Here is a 22,066-nt window from a genome sequence, read left to right on the forward strand (position 1 = left end):
ACTCGAATTTACGGCTCGTCTTGTCTCGTCCTATCCGATACCGAGTTGTCTCAGATGAGTCATCTCGTCTCGCTCGGCAATGAGACAACGTTTTAGATCATTTAAAAAAAACGAAAAAATTCTAAAATTCCTCTTCAATTTCGTCTTGATTTAGAGGAGAAAGGTGAAATTTTTTACCAAACCCTTTTGTTCTTTGGTTCACTTAGTTGAGAAAAATGATAAATGATAGGAGATGAAAACTATTATATCTAGTTTCTCAGATATCTCGAACGAGATCCTACAAAACCCACACCCTCAATCTTTGCTAGGTGATACAACTTGGTATCAGGCGAGTTTTGATACCATGTTGATGTATCACAAAAAAGAAAAAGAACAAAAAAAAAAACTCAAGCACTATTTTGGAAAAACTACTTAAATGACTTTGTAAGAGAGTTCTTTAACTTTTTTAAGCGGTATTTTAATAGTCAAATTAGTAATTCTTAATAGTTTATAAACATTGTCTCTCGTTGTAATGTTTTTAAAATATCCAAACTACCATTTTTCATTGGCGGTTGGAATGCAAGTGGTTCCCAAGAATGATGCATCCCTAAGGAAAAAAGTTCATAAATCCCTAGAAGGTGGCATGTGCAAATGCAAACGTATTAAATAGCCTTAATTGTAATTTAATATATTGATCGAAGGGTTTTGAAGATTAATGAAAATGATACTTTCATAATTTTTGAAACTGAGCCACGAGATGGGTTTCAAATTTCTTGGTTTTTTTTATTTATTTGTTAAACTGACATTGATTATATTAAATTTAAATATAAATGTGGGGGCATATATGGTCAATCAAATTTTGGTGTAGGACCACTTCTACTATTCCCTCTCTCAATGTTAAATGTGCAAATCACGTGTATTAAAAGAGCTTATAAGTAATTTAAAGTATTGATTAAAATAATTTTTGAATATTACATAGTAAAAATATTTTTTTTGTAATTTTGGAAACTAATCATATAATCGTAGGTTTACTTTTCTTAGTTTTTTTTTTTTTTTTTTTATTATCAAAATGACTATGATTATATTAAATTTAAATATAAAAGAGGGGGCATTCATGACCACTCAAATTTTGGTGTCAAACCACTTCTACTCCATCTTATAATAGTAAAGATATTAGAAAATCAATAGTGAAATCTACAAAACCTGTGTTTTTTTTATCTCTTATCCTAGTTTTAAAGAGTCTCAATTGTCAAAAATATATATAAATAAAAAATAAAATTTTTGAGATAAATGGCAAATTAATATTTTTTATTTTATTACATTAGAGTGTTTAAACATATTAAAAAATAAAAAATAAATACATGGATTTTTCTAGTGTCCAACCACGTTGGATCCTCGAGCGATATAGATTTGGAAGACAAGTACAAGATTTGAAGGAATCTTTACAAATTTATTGAGTACTAAAACATCCATTTCTCCATTCAATTGCATTTTTTTTTTATCGTGGGTATTCCCACCCTTCGGGTGGAGCTAATCTCACGGTCACATGCACCACTCCCTCGGAAAGTTCAACGTGCAACAAGCTGAGCCTAAAGGTCCACAAGACGTAACCTTGTAGGATTTCGAACACCTGACCTACTCTTCCTGAGGATCTTATCAAGGCTCGACTTACCACTAGACCAATCCCTTGGGTTTCCATGCAATTGCACATGGTGCAACATATTTAGTACCACATTTTTGACTATTTATATGGAGCTTATTTTATTTCTTGCTATCTTAACCATGGGAAAATTTAGAGTGGGGACACTTGCCCCCACAAGAATTTTCAAATTGTATAGATTAATATGCTATTGAAACAGATTTTAACTGCGGATAAAAAAATTTGCCACTATTATCCCCACAACTATTTTTCACTTTTAATTGTCCCCACAAATTTTTTTTACTCTTGGTTGCCCTCACATGGGCAAAGTCCTAACTCCGCCCTGATCTCAACCATTATTTTTTAGTTCGTCTTTATCGATTTCTTATAACCCTCAACTTGTATTTTTCTACTTAAGGTTATAATCTACCTTTTTTTTTCAAAAGCTTAGGTCCTATATGACTCCAAATGATGATGAATAGGGGGTCCATGATTTAATTAGCAATTAAAATGCCCTGCTTGACCGAAGACCAAATTGGACTTTATCTTATATTCTATTTTAGGGACGATGGTACTCCTACTCTATAAAACCACTTAGAAGTCTTAAAAGATAGTTAGGCATTTTTTAACTGTAAAAACCCTAACATGTCGAATATGTTGGGCTCCCGAAAAACATGCAACTCAGATTAAAGACTGAGGACTGAAGAGAAAGAAGAGAAACCGATGAGAAAAAGAGGACAAGAAGAACAATAACGATGACGATGAATTTGATCTCGAAATAGGTGAGTTATCTTGCTCGAAATGTGTCTGATTGGAATCGTTAACGAGTTTCCATGTAATTCTTGGTTATATCCGTCGATTTGATGGCGTTTCGAATGGTTTTTTTAACTTTAAACTGCTTCTTGATCTTCGAATTCTGGATTTCATCTTGATTCGTTGTTTCTGAGTTAAATATTGTTGTTAAAGATGGATAAACCGATTTTTTTCTGAAATAAAACAAATTAGAGACATGTAGCCACTAGAAATAGAATTCTTGAGTTGTCTTCTATTGTGGTTTTGGGAAAATTAGGGTTTAGTGAGGATTGGTAGCGTATTTTCCACTTGTGTCGTCTTTTAAGGTATTTGTAATTGAATTTGTTTAGGTTTCTGTTCCATAAATAAAGATCTGTCATCATCTGGTTATCAGAACTGCACTCGTAGTTGATCAATCAACAGGCCAAAGATCAAGCAAGTGTTCTTCTATCTGAAATACGATGAAACGCGAAGAAGAATTCGAAGCAGATCTAAAACTTTCTGTCAAAGATGGAGAAAAGAAAAAAGAGTGCCTGAGCTCAGATACACAGCTGTCAGTCCACGATTGGGCTAATTTCAAGAATGATGATGAATTCGTAGCAGCAGATCTAAGTCTCGCTATTAAAGATGGAGAAAAGGAAAAGGATTGCTTGAGCTCGGATACACTATTGACGATTCACGATTGGGCTAATTTCAAGGACGATGATATCATGCAACAACAAACTGCGATCCAAGCAGTTGAAGCTGATAAAATGCCATACGTTGGCGACAAGGCAAGATTGATTTACAATACTTATGAAACAGCTTTGTCTCTTTGTTACTACTATTAATTAATGCTGCTGTGTCTGCGTCACATTTCTTTAATATTTGAACGTAATCTATATCAATTAGTTCATGATTGTATCTATCACCCGATGTTTTAGATCTAAATACCAAATAGGCTGTACTGTAGTTGAGAAAAAGACTAGGGTGGATAAAATTTGAAATGAGGGTTTGAGGGAACCAATAGCTGACAAAATACGAAGAGTCTATTGAGATAGTTTGGTCATGTGCATTGAAGGCATTTGAGACTAGAATGAGGACCATATTATATTGATATGAAATAAATACAATTTTATTTTATTTTATGTGATTCATTGCATTTGATTTGATATTTTTGCCATATAATCTGATTCTCTGTAATTAATAGGAAATAAATAGATTGTGGTGTGGGTTTCCGCCCGGTTCATTTGTTTTAATTAGTATAAATTTTATTAAAAGAAGAAACAGGAGGCCTAGATGGCTCCCAGAAGATACAACAACGAACATAATTCATCCCATTTGAACACAAAGTCTTCAAAGAACACTCCTTCAAAGTCTTTGTTCAACTTGTGCACCATTAAAATAACAAACCTAAAATCTCCAAAATCACTTCTTAGGGCATTTTCTCCATTCCCTGAAAGACTCTTCTGTCTATCTCTTTCCACCGCCTGGTTCACTTAATCACATTGCTTGGGGACTTGATCGAAGAGAGGCAAAGTGCACATAGAATCAGTTGTTCACAACATAGTTGTTTTCACTCTGCTTGTGAAAGCGAACTAGAAAGTTCCTCCTGTCCATTCCTCAGCTGAAATGGGAAGATCACGAAAGCATACAGTTACTAATTGATTGAAGTCTTGAGTATATCCTTGGAAGAGATGGTTAATGTGCGTCCTCGTGAAAATTTTATGGCTCAGAAATAATTTAAATATGGCCCTTAATTCACCTTACTTCCTTAATATAAATATTTTTTAAGCATATGGACAGCTCCATGTTGATAGAGAAGAAGTGGTTTCCTCATTTACTAAAATTAGATTTTAATTTCAAGTTGGAAAAATTATTCTATCGCTATTGTCTATCTGTGAAACTGTATTTAAATAAGGTGCTTTTATCGATTTGTAGAGACATACATGCACCATTTCACTTTACCAAATTCTTTGCAAAGAGTACGTTATGTGCTGGATATGGATTAGAGTACAAAGTTTTTGGTATTACAGGAACCTCTGTCTACATTAGCGGCTGAGTATCAATTTGGCAGTCCTGTTCTGCAAGATAAGATAAAGGTTTGTTAAGCCAATTTCTGTCATTCTTATTTCTGTTTCTACTTTGGACAATTCAATTAGAACTACAATTGTTTTAACATTTGACTACATAATTTACTATGGCCCCCTTCTGCAGGTGTTGGGTGAAAACTATGCTGCTATTAGGAGAACACGGGGAGATGGGAACTGTTTCTTTCGATGCTTTATGTTTTCTTATCTGGTATTATCCTAATACATAAATTTGATACCTCTTCTGCTCTTTGTAGTTTGAGCATCTAACCCTCCAAGTCTGTTGTTGGAGGGATGTTAATATGGTACGGTGATTTTTAGCTACTAAAAGAAATTGTGAGGTTACGGAATTAGGAGCATATTCTGGATTCAAAAGACAAAGTTGAAGTTGATCGGATTACAGCAAATGTTGAACAATGCAAGAAGACGCTCCAGAGCCTGGGATATGCAGACTTCACCTTTGAGGATTTTTTTGGGGTAAATTTATCGTTACATCTTTACTCATGTGCTATTTATGACAATCATTTGTATATGCTGATGAAATCTATTCCTTGATTGATGGCCAAATGTCCGAATCAAACTTTGATCTGCTGCTTTATGGAACAAATTTTGATACTTATGTGTTTGCAAATAGCTTCAACTATTACAAAATGTGGACAACCCTCTATGAAGGGAAAATTGTAATTAGTAAAACAATCTCAGTGACTTCAGATGATTGCCCCTTCTTAAGATCCTAACCTGACCATGGTTAACTGTAAAAAGGTTAAACAATCGTATCGGAGTGGGAAAAAAAGATTTCTTTTTTGTGCTAATCAAAATGTCTGGGGCTTTGTCACAAAGACTCTGAGTGTCCTAATTTAACTCATCGGGTATTAGACCCATAAGTTGGTAAAGTTATTAAATTAGAAGCATGAACAGGTACTGTTGGCACCCAGATCTTGCAGTTCGTGTCTAGATTCCCTTTTCTACTTTCCATCAACCTCTTGTTTCTACATTCTTTTAGTTGTCTCTATGGAGGAAATCTGAATAAGTTAATTTAGATATTTCTTTTAGCATGGAGAAGATATCAATAACAGAAAACGTGGCTTTGAACATAATTGAATGGAGGAACAAGATTCGCTTTGTCAGCCCCAAATATTTGGGATAAGATTTTGATAGTGATGGGTAAAGATTTCTGTTTTTGTAGGATGACCCTCCTTTGTTATTCGTTCTTTAAGTCCATTTGGATTATTTTGACACTGGGACACTAGGTTTATGTTGCTTGGATGGTGATTGATGAATTCTCCAGATATTGATATTGTCTTGTCTAATACTTCAATCCATGTCCTTTTCTGTCATCCTGTCACTTTTTTAGAATTATTTTATAGAATGAATCCTATGTCAAGGATAATATATATTTAATATTAAAGAAATATTTATTTAAAATGTTAATTGGAAAATTTCATTTTGAATTAGAAAAATGTTGCATAAAACATCTAATATGTTGATCTCAGGTGAGTTAAGGGTGCCTCTCAAAGTCATGACAGCGCTGACTAACTATTCCTGATTTCTGTTATTTTAATTCAGGAAAAGGAACTTGAAAAAGAAAGGCTCAATGAAAAGAATTAAAGACGACCTTGTTGTTTCTCAATCTTTAAAGGGGAAAATGACTTTTTTCTAATTGAAAATGGCTGAAATCTAACAATTTTATATTTTTTTGACAAAACAATGACACACTATATAGGAAGTATAGGAATCATTTATGTCATGTTTGGATACAAAGTGGAAAGTAAAAATATAAAAAAGTAACTGTGAAAGAAAGTAATTTTGGGAGTAACTTTTAAAAAGTATAAAGTAGTTTCCTTTTGCATTTTAAAAAGTTAAGATAAGATTTTTTACTTATTTGAAATTAATCCAAACAATGGCACACTATATGGTTCTTCCAATTAAAGTGAGTTTATATTTTATATTATTAGAAATCAACTGTAATATTCTTTATCTGACAGTTGTCATTTTTATTTTCTATTTCCTTTTTATAAAATAATCTATTAATCTAAACCACATGAGCATCGTTTTTCAGTTATTCCTGGAGCAGCTGGAGAGTGTGCTAGGAAATGAAACCTCCATAAGGTGATTTCTTGGTCCTTTTCCTTGTCATAGTTAATTGAATATGGTGAATGGAGTTTATGTTACATAACGCAAAAATGGTTCATCGCCATCAATACTTTTAAGTAACTTATTAGATTCCCTGAGTAATTGGAATAAATATATCGTTCCTTGTTTCAGTCACGATGAGCTAGTGAGGAGGAGCCGTGATCAGTCAGTTTCTGACTACGGTAAGGGACACTAATCGTTAGGAGGTATTGATGCATCTCATGTTGTCATTTCTCCTAATGAAGGTTGTTGTCCAGTTGTTATGTTCTTCAGATTTGTTACCTCTGGAGAAATACGAAGGCGCTCCGAGTTTTTTGAACCATTTATTATGGGTTTATCGAATACGACTGTGGAACAGGTTTGTTTTTTATCCTGTTTTCCTTTATCTTAAATGGTATACATCTCCATAAATAGGCTAGCATAGTAATCTTGGAAATAGCTTGTGCACTTTTATGTGTTTCCTTGTAGTTTTTGCTCTGGTTTGATGTTGAGATTAATACTCTTTTCTTTCACTGCATTTACTTGTTTCCCTTTTGGTAGAAAAATGAGGTAATGATACATACTTTAGTAGTAATAATTATATTTGATGTCAAAACCTTACCTTCACCATAATACCTAAAAAAAAACCTATATTTTATGTCAAAATTTGTCCTATATGACTTAAAAGTTTCAGATTGAGCTGATTTTTTGTGAGGATGATCTCTAAGGTGAGGAGATCATCCTGACAAAAAGCAGCCCTATCTAAAACTTCTAAATTCATCGAAAGTGGTTTACAAATTACGGGGTTAGAAGTTTCAGATTTTACTGATTATTTATGAAGATGATCTCCTCATCATAGAGATCACCCTCACAAAAAATCAGCCCAATCTGAATTTTTAAGCCATATAGGATAAATGTGTTGGCTCCCTAATGTTAGCTGCCGAACCTGACCCTATATATATAGGGAGCCGTTCGTGTACCAACTCTTTGGTCAACATGTTTTGTCCTACATTGGTTAGAAGTTATGGAATGAGCTGAATTTTGGTGAAGATGATCTCTATGATAAGGAGATCATCCTCACCAAAAATAAGCTCATTCCGAAACTGCTAACCACATCAAAAGTGGTTTAAAAAAAATGGACGGTCCACGATTCTTCAGCTTCAACTTATATATATGTATATATATGACACAAATTTGACAAGTTCTCTATTGGAACAGTTTTGCAAGGCCTCAGTGGAACCCATGGGAGAAGAGAGCGACCATGTTCACATCACTGCCTTATCTGACGCATTGGGTGTGCCAATCCGTGTGGTGTATCTTGACCGCAGCTCCTGTGATACCGGTGCTGTAAGTGTGAATCATCATGATTTTATTCCTGCAGTCGGTGATTCTTCAAATGCTACCAACAACAGCTCTGATGCCATGAATCCCTTCATCACCTTGCTCTACCGTCCGGGTCATTATGACATTCTCTACCCCAAATGATTCAATCTCACCTGGTCAGGTAAGATGTCGCAATTGGCAGGGGCTGTATGTCTTGGATGATCTGCAGTCCACCTTAGAAAAAGTATTAGATGGATCATACAAGGGTTAGAATCACCACCATCCTATGTGACAAGGACAGGACACTTTTTGGACACTGATGATCATGTCCATGTCCTTGTTACATGTGTCCCATCTAGATTTGTGTTGTCAAATATTCACTTAATTTGATGATCATAACCTCTGGCATTTCTTTACTTCTTTTTTTTTTTTCTTCCCCCCAATCACAGGCTACTGGCTAGCAAGTAAATTGGATCGTCAGGAGAATGGATTGTTGCAGGTATTGAAGGAGGTAAGAGCTTCAACCCTTTTATGCCAGCCGTGACTCATTCCAATTGTTGATTTGCTTCTGAGCCATGTTAATGAGAACATAAACATAGACAGAGAGGACTGGATTACCATATATTTCAATACAGAACAGAAATCATTTTCCTTTAGCAGGGCTTCTTTAAAAATGTGATAATTGTTCAAATAATCAAAATCATGAAACCATTCAGTCACCATTGGTGTTGGCGTGCCTGTGAATAGGTTTTGAGCTTATATTCATCTTTCTAACAACTGGTGGAAACTTAGGTTATGTGAAGATTCAACAGGAACTATCATTTTCCTAGTTGTAGCATATGGTATTGTGATTGTTTTGGTACATTTGCACCTATAAAAAATAAGATTTTAGTCTTTACAAGTGTCAGACAAGCGTCCATAGCTGACCCAAAATGGTGAGCTAGAGTCACCATAGACTTCTTAATTCAAAGAAGGATAAGATTGCAGACTATCGTGGGGTTTGGGAGTGGGAATGATGTTCTTTGCTTTGCTAGTATGGGATTGGGAAAGCTTTTTTTCTTGAGAATTTAATTTTCTAATAAAAATTATCTTCCTGAAAATTCGTTTTTCTATATATTATTATATTAAGAGATCGGATGTTAAAATATAACAAATTCCCAACCCAAAAAAAAAAAAAATCAGAATAAATGATGAACTGAAAATGGGTCAAGTACGTTACTACAAAGGTAAGTTATTTGGTAGGCCGAGAGAAAAACGTGGGGAATAAAAAAAATGAGGTACTCGCTACGTTTGCTTTCAGTTTGATCTGAGTTTTCTCTCACAGAGACAGACTTATAGACTAATAGAAAATGACCTGAACGCCCTTATTTTCGACTATTAGCCAAAGAACCAGGATCCAGAATGGTGGATGTTTAAATTACGTTGGGCTCCTAATCAAGCCATTTTCTATAGGACATGAATTCCAATGTGTTTAATCTCCAATCATAAAGTGCCATGTATACATCATTTATTGCAATAGGAATGAGACACTGTTCTGGATGCGACTTTTGGCCAAAATTCCTGCAATCGTCATCTTCAATCTTTGAGATTCTACCATTTTTCAACTTCCTAACCTCAGGAACAATATAGGATTTTTAGGCTTCGAGTTGAAGAAGAGGGCACTTAGGTCATTTGGAATTTATCTAATAAGAGAAAATTGAGGTCAAGAGACAATAAATCATCTGAATCCGATTTTTCCTATTTTTCTAGGATCAGATTGATTCGAACATCGGTTATATTTTGGATCATTGCCAGCCCTAATCATCACCACTCACAAACAAGGGCTACAACTTGGTTCGGCTTGAACCCAAAGTAGAACCGAACCAACATAGATGGGTTTCACTTAATAAGAACCAAACCAAATCAAACCACATAACTAAGGTCGGTTTGCTTTGGTTCGGTTTTATGGGTTGTCAATATTCTATAAATTGGAAGTAATATATTTTTAATGAAAGCATAAGCATAAAATTTAATACAATGTCATTAATATATGTACTAATTCTTAAAATAATTCATAATAAATTTGTATATACATCACATAAGGGTTTGATTTGGTTTTATACAAGCTTGATCCAAGAACTGAATCAAATTAATCAGTTATTTTATTAACTCAGAACCGAACCACAACTGATTCCTAACCACCACAAAGCTATCGTGTTGGTTCGGTCAGACTGAGTTGCGCCCCTATGACAAACCTTACGAAAATATAAGCTGACACCTTCAACCGTTATTATCATCCGTTTCAGGATAGACAATAATAACGATAAAGAAAAATCTATTACGCCAACTTCTGTACAACTGAAGTTCTTGCTTGTAATAGTCGTGGGTAGGTAGGGATTTGGACTTTTGACAAGAGTTCTTTTGTTGCCGCTATATCCCTCCTCCCTCTTCTTCATCAAATACCCGTCAACGGACCATTGTCATTTTTTATTTTATTTTATGAGGGGTCTCTGTATCCATAGGCTGCTAGACAAGGAGGGATGAGGCAACTGGCCTCTTAGAATATCATCTCTCTCGCCCATATCCCCCTTAACATGCAATAATACCCCCAACCCCTACCTACAAGGCAAGACAAGATTAATCCCTGTGGCAGACAACAAGGGAGGGTGGGGTTGAACTCTGACCTCTCCCATCCTAGTCACTGGCTTACTAACCATTGTCACTGCTAAAGAGGAAGCAAGGTGGGGTTTGTAGCATTGGGGGGAGGAGGTTGGTGTTGGTGTTGGAGGTGTAACCTAGAAGTCGACATCCTCAAAGCCTTTTCCCAAAGATTTGGTTTTGAATCATGTTCCTCTAAAATAATATCTTTGGTTATGAACATGTTCCTTTTGCATTGTATTTAATATAGATAGGCACACCACATGAGCCAACTGCAATAAGCTTGCCTTTAGTTTTAGAAGCAAAGCAATTGCTAATTAATCAACTTGTACTGATTGCAGCTAACCCAACCTTTGAAAACTAAAATTGAAGCTAGAACAGTAACATAATCAGGAGAGAGAGAGAGAGAGAGAGAGAAAGAGATCAAAAGGAAGATAGTCTCACAACTGCACCGCTAATTAGCGGATGACATCCAATTTCTGGAACATAATACAACCCCACTTCAAAACTTTTCAGAACCAGGTCTCTCTCTTACACACACACACAAAGAGCCCATAATTCCGAAACCAACAAAGAGTACCAAGCAGAAAATAAGGCAATATAGTAACAATAGAAAACAAATGGAAAGCCACCCACAGAATCCTCCCTACTCAGCAACTCCTGTATATAATCCAATCTCTCTCAAGACCAACCAAAATTTCGAAACTCATTGTCAGCCTCATCAATATTACAATTTTTAGATTCCAAGAAAAATATGAAGTCTCTCCTCCACTCAGGCTTTGACTATGCATTTTGGTTTTAAAAATGCTTTGGTTTCAGTTCTAAGGTTAGTAGACCCAGGAAAAAGTGACCTGGTCACTCCGAGTCCTTTACATAACCTGACGACAACTCCATCCCCTTAGAAGATTCATCTCCTTTTGCAGAGGTTGATGGGCTTCCTTGATTGTTCTCCTCATTGCCACTGCTGCTGGATTTGCTTGCTCTAGATCGGATGTTCATCGCCATAGGGAAGGGCTCCTACAGAGAACGTGGTGCCGGCTTTAGTATATTTTATTGTCCCAAGCTATTTTAATCAATTAAGCCTAAAATAATATTCATGAAATCTGCCAATATTTACATATGAAATGTACATACTTACAATACATACATATATATATATATATATATATATATATATATATATATATATATAATATATATATATATATATATATATATATATATATATATATATATATATATATACCAACGTTAGGGAGCCAAAATTTGTCCGATATAGCTTAAAAGTTTCGGATTGGACTAATTTTTTGTGAGGATGATCTCCTCACCATAGTGATCATCCTCACAAAAAATCGGCCCATTCTGAAACTTCTAACCCATATAGGACAAAGGCGTTGGCTGCCGAACAGGACCCATATTTATATATATATTAATTGTTAGTGAGAGACCCCAGAATGATGCTTCATACCTGATCGCCTGCATTTGGACCGTCAGAATGGAAGAGAATAGGGCGGCACCGTTTATCCTCATTCATCAAGCTGGAGTTCTGGAAATGGGCAATGAGAGCAGCTTTCCCCTGGATGCGACCGTAAGCAAGCGATGCAACCTTTTCACTGTTGAACTTCTCCCATTTCTTACCATTAAATGCCTGAACAACAGAAGTTTTTCTTCCTTCAGATTTTTTTTTTCTTTCCATCTTTTTAAAATCTACGAGGGGTGTGAATGGTATAAAATCAACAGAAAGTATAATTTTGTATCCTAATAAATAATTCACAGATCAAACCTGATAGAATGGAACAATCTGCTGAGGATCAATCATGTTGATGAATGCATAACCCACATTGCATTTGTTCTATAAAAAATTATGAGTGCAGAATCAGTAAAACTAATCCAAGGTTTTATTGGAAAGAGAGTTTTTCATCGAAAAGAAAGAAAACTTTTCCGTCGTAAGGAAATTCACTTGCCTTGAAGTCAATTGGCAAATAAATGAAATCATAAGTTCCTTTATGGTGTTCATCAATTGCAGCCAAGAGCATCTTTGAGGTGTACCTATAATTACCACACAAGTAAGGTCCAAAGGACTAAATTAGAGAAGGAAGAAAGGAAAGAATAACAACAATTTCAAAGCTTTCTTCTAACATGGGAAGACCATGTTTTTAAAACTCGTTTTGAGTTTTGACGCCTCATCTTGTCCATGAACGAGACCGAGTCGTCTCGACTCGGTCAAGATATGCAATTTATTTGAGTCAACTCGGACGAGGTTTTAACAAAAAAAAACCTTAGAATTAGAACAAACCATGTTTTTGAGACGACTTGTCAACACATCTCATTGAAAACCATGGGGAAGACTGAATGAGAAATGAGTTTGACAAAGTATCCGATAAAATGGGATACCACAAAAGAAATTTCTTGCTTCTTCATCACTCAAGACCATATTATAGGTTGTGTTACTTTTGATAGGAATTGGATGCAGATCCTAGTCATGGTCCATATGGATCGTCCAAACCAAATCTCCTGGTACAAAATCAGCTCAATGGAATGGCTTAAAGACAACCAACTGAATGGTCATCGTTTAGGGAGAAATCATGGATTTCAGCCGCATTATTAAATAAGTACTGCTTCATAGATGAAAACAAATTTGAAATATTAAAGATGCTGTTGAGAAGAGGAAAAAAAAAAGGAAACAAGAAAGAAAAAAGCACATACTTGTTAGGAATGTTCTTGATCATAAGCGTTGTACGGGTTTCTTCCCCACTCAAAATGCGGTCGATATCAAGTTCAAACTGTTTCTTGTTGTCGATCTGACTGGAACCAGCTTCGTTCCTACGGCTTCTAACACGTTCATTAGGAGCATCAAATGAGGTTGGCATACCTTGGAACATGTGGCACCTTTGCTGAGGGGAGTGCATTCCAATATTTGTAGAAGAAATCAACGGGTCCATACTATTGCCACCAATGTGAGGAAAGATATTATGAGAAGTAAATCCCAGAGGATGAAGTGTGGACATGCTAGGAAGTCCCATACCCCCGCCGAAAGAACCAGGGTAGAAGCCAGATGCCTCAGGGGACTCTCCTGCATAGGAGTGTCGCCTGTCCCAGATAGAGGGATTGATGGCTGGTGCTGAACCCACATGGTGGTGGCTTATAGGTAAAACTGTGCTCATCACATGAGATGGTGCTATAGGGAGTCCATGAAGTTGAGGTGTGGGATGAGAGTGAACACCATTAATTAATGGAGAATTTGACAACATCATGGGACTCGGCGAATGAGGGTGATATGGGTTTGAGTTACTCCACACATAATGGTGCCCATGATGAGGGAAACTCCCATTTCCAGAAGAGCTAAAAGCTGTGAAAGCACGGAATAGGAAAAAATAAAACCACAATACATAAAATCCCAAATACGGAAAACAAAAAAACTCAAAGCCTCATTTCAGTCAATACACAGGGAGGTCAAATAAGAAACTGGCAAATTAGAAAAAAAAAAAAAAGACAGTTCAACCAGTTAAATGAAGTATTAATTTCATTAAGTTCAACATCAGACCAAAACACACGGTTAAAGGTCAGATAGTTCTAGGTATCTCTCTATTAGACCGTAAAGAACAGAGTAAACAACACATGGTGACATGGTGACATGGAGAACATGGAAAGAATGGAATAATACCCACTATGCAGAAACTCTAGCCAATCAGCTGTTCAGAAGATTTTTTCCTTTTTTTTTTCCTATTTATTGTCCAAGAAGCACAAGATTTATGTAGGTTTGGGGCAAGATCTATTAGACGAGGTCAACTGATTGACACAGCCCACCCTTGTGCACACATGCCAAGTGTACCGCTATGTTTTGTTTTGTTCCTTTAAGCATTAGGTTCACTATGCTTCAAATGTATGCCCCTAGTTGTGCATCAAGTATACCATCTATGTGATGGTAAAATCGTCCTTAACATTGACCCACCATGATCTTAGATACTCTCTGCTAATAGATTTTCCCATTATTCTCCTTCATTTGACTAGTATGAAAGTTACCAAATCCTTACTAAAACGGCAAGGAGGATGATTCCCGTAGACTTGTGGTTCAATTCCCGCCATAACTGAGTTACTGATTTCATTAAAAACAGGCTTACCAATCAAAAAAATAAGGAAAATAAGGATCAACCCAATAATTCACTGCACTTACCACCTTCATTAGGTTCTATTGAGTACCCATTCACGCCTACTATGTGTATGTGCCTGTTATCAAGGACTTCCGATGATCCAGAACTCATGTTTCCTGCCATGGCTGCTATAGTGCCTGAAGAGTTGTAAGGAATACCATTGACTAACCCATCATGAAACTCTGGAAGAGAATGAGGGTGAAAGGTTGGAGTGCATGGGAGACCAAAATTTATTTGGCTAATTGACGTACTGGGCTCGGTGACACCCGAATGATTACCACCTGATGCAACCATCATTGAAGAGGGTAAGCTATGATGAACACTAGAAGTTATCTGATGATGGAATCCATTTTCCATTAATGCATGCAACTAGATGTGCTTGCCCCTTGTGAAACTGGTTTTGGAAAAGATGCTGAGTGAGATTATAAACATTTTCTGAGTGCAGTATAAACTAATATCTCATTACCAGGAACTATCATAAACCAAGAATCATACCAAAAGATCCCGAGTTATCAGCAGGGCTTCCCCATTGCTGATAAGCACCAGCTTCCTCTTGGTCGAGCTCCTGAGAAGGCTGTTGCATCATACTGCAGAAAACAGTTGTTCAAATTCCTTAAGATATTTTAAGCGAATAATAACAGAGAAAGGAAGGCATGAGGGGAACATTCTCATTCCATGAGCCATTAACAGTTGGGAATAGAAAACCAAATTGGCAATAGGCACAGAATGGTGTCAGACTCAGTACTTTTGTTCAAATGAGTTGGTATGAAAAAAGAAAGTGAGTGCTTGGACAGTACCTCCGTCTTGAACCCCCTGGACGGCTTGGTTCAAGCTTAATACGCTTTCCTGCAATATCAGTCCGGTTCAATGCACGAAGAGCAGCATCTGCAGCTCTAACATCATAAAACTCTATGAATTTGTGATGATGCTTGTGTGGAGTTTCACGGATCTGCGACCATGAATAAAAACTAGCTAAATCCATAATATTTCAAATATAATATACAAGTTTGTGCAACAGAGAAGATTGATGAACCAGCACAACCAGCACACACCTCCTTAATTTCTCCATAAACTCCAAAAATCTGGCGAAGATCATCATTTGAAACAGATGAATCGAGATTGAAGACCACAAGCGTGCCCTGGTTAATATCTCTATCAGAAGGATTATCCTAACAACAAAAACCAACAGGTCAGGGTATCAACCAACAATAATCAGGGTAACAACAATCAAATATTATGCATACACCAAAAGGCCGAAACAACTTGGGAGCATACCTTTGGAATTGAATAGTGTATGTCAAGCTTCCTACGCCTCAATGGCTTGTTTTGAAGTGCTCTCATTGCATTGCGTGCTGCTCTTATATCATAATAGGAAATCATAACAAAACCACGATGCTTGCAGGCTGTATAAAGAGCCCGGATATCTCCATATTGCTGAGCCCACAAAACACAATTGTCAGCATGCCTATTAAGGCCCAACACTCTTAAAAGATTAAATGTGTATTTGATTGGGCATGGAAAATATGTTGGAAAATGACATTTTCTACGTTTTGATTGCATTTTCCCATGGGAATTGGTTTTACATCCTCATTCAAAAGTTCATCAAAATCTGGATTTCATTTTCCCACCTATACCCATGGGAAAATGAAATCCACCATAAATTTCCATCCCAAATCAAAACCCTAATCTCATCTATTCTTCTTCTTCTCCACCACCATCACCACCACTACCACTACCACCTCCTCTCTCTCTCTCTCTCTTCTTCTTCCTCAGAATTTTTCCCCCTAATTTTCTCTAGATGCAATCAAACAATGGAAATTGATTTTCCAACCCTACGCAATTTCCACCCCCATGCAATCAAAGATACCCTAAATGAATTTAGGCATAACTGAATGGAGGAGTAAGTTTTACCATTTTTGGGATAACGATTGATGATGATGACACTAAAACAAAAAATAAACAAGAAACTACCATGGACAGACTCAAACAAAATTACAGAAAGAGATCTAAATAAATACCTCAAAAAGAACCTTTAGCTCAGAGTCTTCAACATTGCTATTAATGTTTCTCACAAAAAGTGTTCTAGAAGGGTGTTCACCATAAGGGTGTTCCCCAACAATCGATCCACCCTGCTGACTGTTAGAAATTCCCCCAGCAACATCTGAGCCTTTTTGCCCTACGTCATCTCCTTCGAGTTCCATCCCTCCACCACTACTGAACAGATCAAAATCTTCTATATCATCCCCATTATTGGTTTGAGCAACATATTCAAACTCGTCAAATGCTCCAGAAAGCAAGTCGTCATCATCGGGAAGGAGGTTCCCAATTGTCCGGGCCTCAATTTCTTCAAGAGATTCTAAAGGCTCCTCTTCTTCATAATGGGAGGTGAGAGCATCAGCAGACTGGCCGAATGGAGCACCATTTGATGATAATTTCACTGCATCATAGACATCGAAAATTAGGCGAAGGGGCTAAAGAAGCAAATTAGACAATGGAGCTTCGTAGATATCGAAAATTAGGCAATAGAATTTAGTAGCTGCTGAACCCTAGTATTTAGTGTAGTTATTGGGTTCATTTCTTTCTTTCTTTGTTTCTTTCCTTTTATTCCCTTGGAAAGAGGGACGGGGGTGTGAATCATTTGGCAATTAAAGCATGCAAGCTGGAACCAATAAATAAATATAAATAAGCATTAGTATGAAGAAAAAAAAAAAAGGACTTACACTTTCTATTAAATAGTTCTGACAACGAGCTCGAGAAGAGTTCACGCTCATATTGGATCCCATTCATACCAACCTTATTGCCTTCCACAAAATAAGATGCTGGCCGTAGGAACGAATTTGATCTTGACCCTACATTGTGGTCCATAGATCTCCAAGAAGACATGGACACGTTGGTTGTTCTCTCTGACCCCACCACATGCTGCCCTAGGCTAAGCTTGGCTTTCTGGTCTCTAAGTATAGAAGGATGAGGAAGGCCCATGGTCTCCATTGAATGTGCTTCCATTGGTAGAAGTTTCTCCAGTGATGGTGAGACAACAGACTTGTTTTCTGATGTTCTTGACATTAAGTCCATTCCAACTCCTGAAGAAAGGCAGCAAGAAATTAGCAATGAAGTAAAAAATTCCATCTCAGGCTATCAGTGATTGGCTGTAAAAGTTTAAAAGTCCAATCACATTATGTGGTTTGGGGGGGGTAGTAACATAAGTGATTAATTGATCATAATGTGAAACTCAGTTTTTTCTAAAAATCTCATGGTGGTGGGCTAGTTAATCTAAAATTGCATTACTCCAAAGATAAAACCTGATACCGGATAATAATGTAGTAAAAAATAAAAACAGTAAAGTATAATCATCATTAAAATAGGAAAATATAAAAATTAACACCCCAAAAAAGGTGACAGTCCCCACACTGTGCAGAAATAGCTACCAGATTACAAAGATGATGGCATCTTCACATCATGCAAATCAGTGAGAAAATTTACAAAGTAAGTTGCTACTGTTTCCCATGATCTGGCCTCAATTTAATATATAATTCACATTGAAGACCCAAGTTTGAACACTGCATTTGAGAATTACTTCTAGCAGGCAAAATCCCTCTACAAGCTGGTTACAACTGTAGTTTGCGACCAATCAATTTTAGCCAATTTAAACTGAAATCAAGTCTGTAGGAGAGTAAATTTGTATTCATATAGCTGGAAAATGAATACAAATGCACCTTTTGGACGAAGATGTGTCGCCCACATCTTGGCTAATTTAATTCATGCAGATCAAACATGCCCTACACAAAACTCATTTTAACATATCAAAATCAATCACATTTGAGTTCATGGCTTCTAGAAGGGTTCTATTAGGAGGCTACTCCCATGTTTTGGCTAGGGGTGTCAATCCAGGAACCGCATGCCTAAATTTGATTTGTATGACTCGGCCGATAAAAAATTGTCACATCCAAACCTTGGCCCGGCCCATTGACAACCCAAGTTTTGACTTTAAAAAAAACGAAATGGATGCTATTAAGCATAGAAACCTTGCCAGCTAATTGTTACATTGAAGCCTCCTCATATTCTGCTCAATAACACCCTCATTTTATTAGATAAAACACAAACCTAATCGTGCATATCGTTCAATACGTATTTACAAAAAACTTTTTCAGGGTAAACTGTCTTTTAATATTTCCGGTTAACCTCAAAATAATGGTGAAATGTGAGGTGCCTCCGAAATTTTCTCCCATTTTGGGCATTTTTTTTAATTTTCAAATTCTCATAATTCTGTCCATAAAAATGGGTTGCAACAAAAAGTGGCCCATTAGAGATCTCTTTTAAGTTGTTTCAAATGATGATGCATTATACTATAAATTATTAGTTATTATAGTCTAAATTCATGTTAAACAAATGATTTTTTACCAGTTATGAGATACAAACAGATAATAGAATTATTTTTCTGTCATTTACCATGCGGATAAATTCCTTATTTTTTAAGGTAAATTTCATTGTTATTTATAAAACAACTTCAATTATGCCATTACTTGATCATCATGTTAATCGCACATGCCATTCCCCCCTCATATTCCAAAAGACAAGCCTCCCAAGCTATGTTATTTATATAAGACAAAAAAAGGTCCGGTATGGTGTTGACATGACGTTTAAGCGCTTAAAATAAAGAGTTAATATGCATAAGTTAACAATTTTACATCACGCAAGTAAGTAGCTCTCAAGGTATAAGTTCGTTAACAGTGGCACAATTCGTAGAGTCTAATTCAATTTGAGTCCACTTTAAGCTACTGCATTCAAATTATGAATATTGCTGATAACCGTAAAAGCGAACGATGTTCCAGATTGTATTTACCAATTATGGAAAGTGAGAAACTCCAAATTCTTAAGGGAAAGCACTGAAGTCAAATGATCGTATCCACTTTAGAACATGCATTTTTGCAAGTAAATTGTCACCATTAAGGTGATTTTTCCGATGTGTTATAATAACTCACTAGTGTATGATATCCATTTATGGTATTATATGATACTTACTCTGCCATGTGAACAAGTGTGAGGCATCTTTAATCATCTCATTATAACAGTTCCTTTGTAGTTGCCCACATATTGTTTGCCCCTGTAATATTGATGAAATATCTAGCCGAGAAGTCTGACTACTTGGTAAGCTCTGATAATTCCTATTGGAGCTAGAAGATCACGGTAGTGGGTAATGGGTTCTCTACGAACAAGTCTCCCTATGTGAATTTCTTTCCAAAATTAATTAAAGTAGAACTCAAAGTTCAGTGGGAAAAATAGGAATGATTTCCACAACTGACATGCTATGCAGGATCATTTCAAAATGGGGCATATCCTGATGAATTAGGATCTATTAATAACAGCCAACTTTTATATGAAGCATATTTGGATAAAATTACATTTAGCATAAAAAGAAGAAATATTTAAATAGGATTAATTATGAAAGGAAGCATGTTCTAACAAGATTAATCGACCAATAAATCTCTCACTACAAACTCACTGGCTTCAGTTATATAGAAAACTCATACAAAGGCATGTTTTTCAAAGATCCAAAGAACCCGAACCTCAATGCTTGAATTCAAAAACACTCACCATGGTGATCAGGCATGGATTCAGGTTTCCAAAATCCAACTTGCCTCTGCCCAAGAAAACAATAGAGAAAACACGAGCAGTTGAAGTGAACCAAAAATTGGAAACAAAAGAGTAGAACTCACATTCTCTGAACCAAGATAATCAATGCCGCATTGCAAAATAATATTGCATTGAAAAAAGATGTCAAGAAACTTGTAAATTCAAAATGGAATTCAATTATATGTTTGGCGAAACCATACCGGGGCAGGAAAACGGATTTCCTCGTAAAAGTATGATGATGGAGACAATCTCCTTTGATCCATTATTTCAGAGGGCATCCTGCAACTCGGAAACCATAAACCCTACTCCCTCAACACACACTAAACGCGTCTTCCTTGATGAACAATTCAAATCTTTCCCTCCGCGTTGTTCCCAGTTACCATCTAAAAACCAGTGAAATTCTGCATAACAACAGGTTCGAACAATTCAAAAGGATTGCAGAAATCCATAATAAGTATACCGAAGAACTACGAAGAATTCAAATTCAAATTCAAATAATTCAGTCTCAAAATATCACAAAAAGAAATGGCGGAAAAGAGGGAAGTATGCAACAATATTGCTGCAATTGCAACATAAAAAATTTAAATAAAATAAAATTCTACAGTGAAAAACGAAAAGAAGTACGATTCCACACAAAATTTTAAAAAGAAAGGTGTTTTTTCTTAGTGGATCTAAATCGCTAGGCAACATCTACAGATCAACTGCAGTCACGGTAAGAAGAGAACCTCAATCAAGACATTTCTTGCCTCCAGAAACGAGTATGTTTGCTATAAATTTCCGAAATTTAAACACAGATCGCTCCGCGAACCTGAATCCTGTAATGGATCGGGATCACCTAAAAAATACCAAAAATATCGTGAATCGATCAGAAACCAAACCCAAAAGAGAAAATTTTGGCGTAAGAGTTATCTTGAATCAGTCAAAAAATAAATAAAAAAAAGGAACTTTCTTTCTCCTATTCAAAATAGATAATATCGGCGAGAAATTGTACTTAAAAGCTCCAATGCGAACATTAAATTCAACCTAAAAACCCCAAAACCGGCCAAAACAACCATCTTTTTTAACCCTAAACCCAACTAATCAGAAAATTGGACCATAACAGAACCAAAAAACAACCAGAATTTCAAACAAAAATCTCACCAACATCAACTTCTCCACCTCCAACCTTCTAATCTCTCTTTCTATTTCAAGAGAAATAGATCGAACTTCTTCAGATTGTTTTTCCCTATTTCAAGAGATCAAGCAAGATAAAGAATTTAAACGAGAAGTGTGGGAGAGAGAAATCGATAGATTACTGCATAAGAAAAGGGAATTGGAGAAGGGATCTCGGCATCTGTGCCGTGTGAGAACATCCAAAGCTTTGATTCCCCCCCTCTTTTTCCCCACATTGCAAGTTAACCACAGAGTGATTATATATTTTATTGTTTTTTATTTTAAATGAGAGAGAATTCTCTCGCCAATTCCATATTCGCCGGAGTTTCAGATATTTGTGCCGGAATTAATGGAGTTTTACGGCGAGAGAGAAAGGATTTGCCGGAGATGCTTCGATCCCTCGCTCGCCCCCTGTGTGTGTGTGAGAGAGAGAGAGAACGAAGAAGGGGTTGATTGAGTTTAGAGAAGATTGAAAGAAAATAGGCAGTTTTGGGTAGAAGTTAGAACTAACAAACCAGACCCGTCCCCTTACAAACGCGATGTCTAACGGAGAGAGAAACGGTGACGACATTTGACACTTG

General features: G+C 36.3%; 2 protein-coding genes across 5 annotated transcripts; one reads left to right on the forward strand and one right to left on the reverse strand.

The window, feature by feature from the left end:
- Positions 1 to 2,232: 2,232 nt before the first annotated feature.
- On the forward strand, positions 2,233 to 8,570 carry LOC147400768 (ubiquitin thioesterase otubain-like protein). Of its 3 annotated transcripts, none has more exons than XM_086441784.1 (10): positions 2,233 to 2,400; positions 2,761 to 3,183; positions 4,426 to 4,491; positions 4,607 to 4,690; positions 4,834 to 4,956; positions 6,539 to 6,588; positions 6,745 to 6,794; positions 6,870 to 6,970; positions 7,810 to 8,095; positions 8,364 to 8,570. In XM_086441784.1, exons 2-9 carry the CDS (start codon positions 2,872 to 2,874, stop codon positions 8,074 to 8,076), a joined length of 1,053 nt encoding a protein of 350 aa, XP_086297910.1. In that variant the 5' UTR covers positions 2,233 to 2,400; positions 2,761 to 2,871; the 3' UTR covers positions 8,077 to 8,095; positions 8,364 to 8,570. The 3 variants fall into 3 exon arrangements, with proteins under 3 accessions (XP_086297910.1, XP_086297912.1, XP_086297913.1); XM_086441786.1 differs by having other exon boundaries at positions 2,805 to 3,183; XM_086441787.1 differs by having other exon boundaries at positions 2,834 to 3,183.
- Positions 8,571 to 10,986: 2,416 nt separating this feature from the next.
- Positions 10,987 to 22,054, reverse strand: LOC147400769 (protein MEI2-like 4). Of its 2 annotated transcripts, XM_086441782.1 has the most exons (16): positions 21,474 to 22,054; positions 21,059 to 21,168; positions 20,534 to 20,734; positions 20,295 to 20,340; positions 17,423 to 17,782; positions 16,721 to 17,139; positions 15,978 to 16,136; positions 15,755 to 15,871; positions 15,500 to 15,651; positions 15,198 to 15,289; positions 14,726 to 14,983; positions 13,258 to 13,900; positions 12,516 to 12,600; positions 12,335 to 12,403; positions 12,020 to 12,199; positions 10,987 to 11,568 (listed from the first exon to the last, which is right to left on the reverse strand). In XM_086441782.1, exons 3-16 carry the CDS (start codon positions 20,609 to 20,611, stop codon positions 11,407 to 11,409), a joined length of 2,820 nt encoding a protein of 939 aa, XP_086297908.1. In that variant the 5' UTR covers positions 20,612 to 20,734; positions 21,059 to 21,168; positions 21,474 to 22,054; the 3' UTR covers positions 10,987 to 11,406. The 2 variants fall into 2 exon arrangements, with proteins under 2 accessions (XP_086297908.1, XP_086297909.1); XM_086441783.1 differs by lacking the exon at positions 21,059 to 21,168.
- Positions 22,055 to 22,066: the final 12 nt, after the last annotated feature.

This window comes from Akebia trifoliata, chromosome 5 (genome assembly GCF_017979445.1).
Source record: "Akebia trifoliata isolate Shusen 1 chromosome 5, ASM1797944v1, whole genome shotgun sequence".
NCBI lineage: Eukaryota > Viridiplantae > Streptophyta > Magnoliopsida > Ranunculales > Lardizabalaceae > Akebia > Akebia trifoliata.

Coding starts and splice junctions, on each gene's coding strand:
- LOC147400768 (XM_086441784.1), top strand. CDS start 2,872: ATGAAACGCGAAGAAGAATTCGAAGCAGATCTAAAACTTTCTGTCAAA. Junction 4,492..4,606: donor TTCTGCAAGATAAGATAAAG/GTTTGTTAAGCC, acceptor CCCCTTCTGCAG/GTGTTGGGTGAAAACTATGC. Junction 4,691..4,833: donor GCTTTATGTTTTCTTATCTG/GTATTATCCTAA, acceptor TTACGGAATTAG/GAGCATATTCTGGATTCAAA.
- LOC147400769 (XM_086441783.1), bottom strand. CDS start 20,611: ATGCCCTCTGAAATAATGGATCAAAGGAGATTGTCTCCATCATCATAC. Junction 16,137..16,720: donor AGCTAAAGGTTCTTTTTGAG/GTATTTATTTAG, acceptor TTGTGGGCTCAG/CAATATGGAGATATCCGGGC. Junction 12,200..12,334: donor AGATTGTTCCATTCTATCAG/GTTTGATCTGTG, acceptor TCTGTTGTTCAG/GCATTTAATGGTAAGAAATG.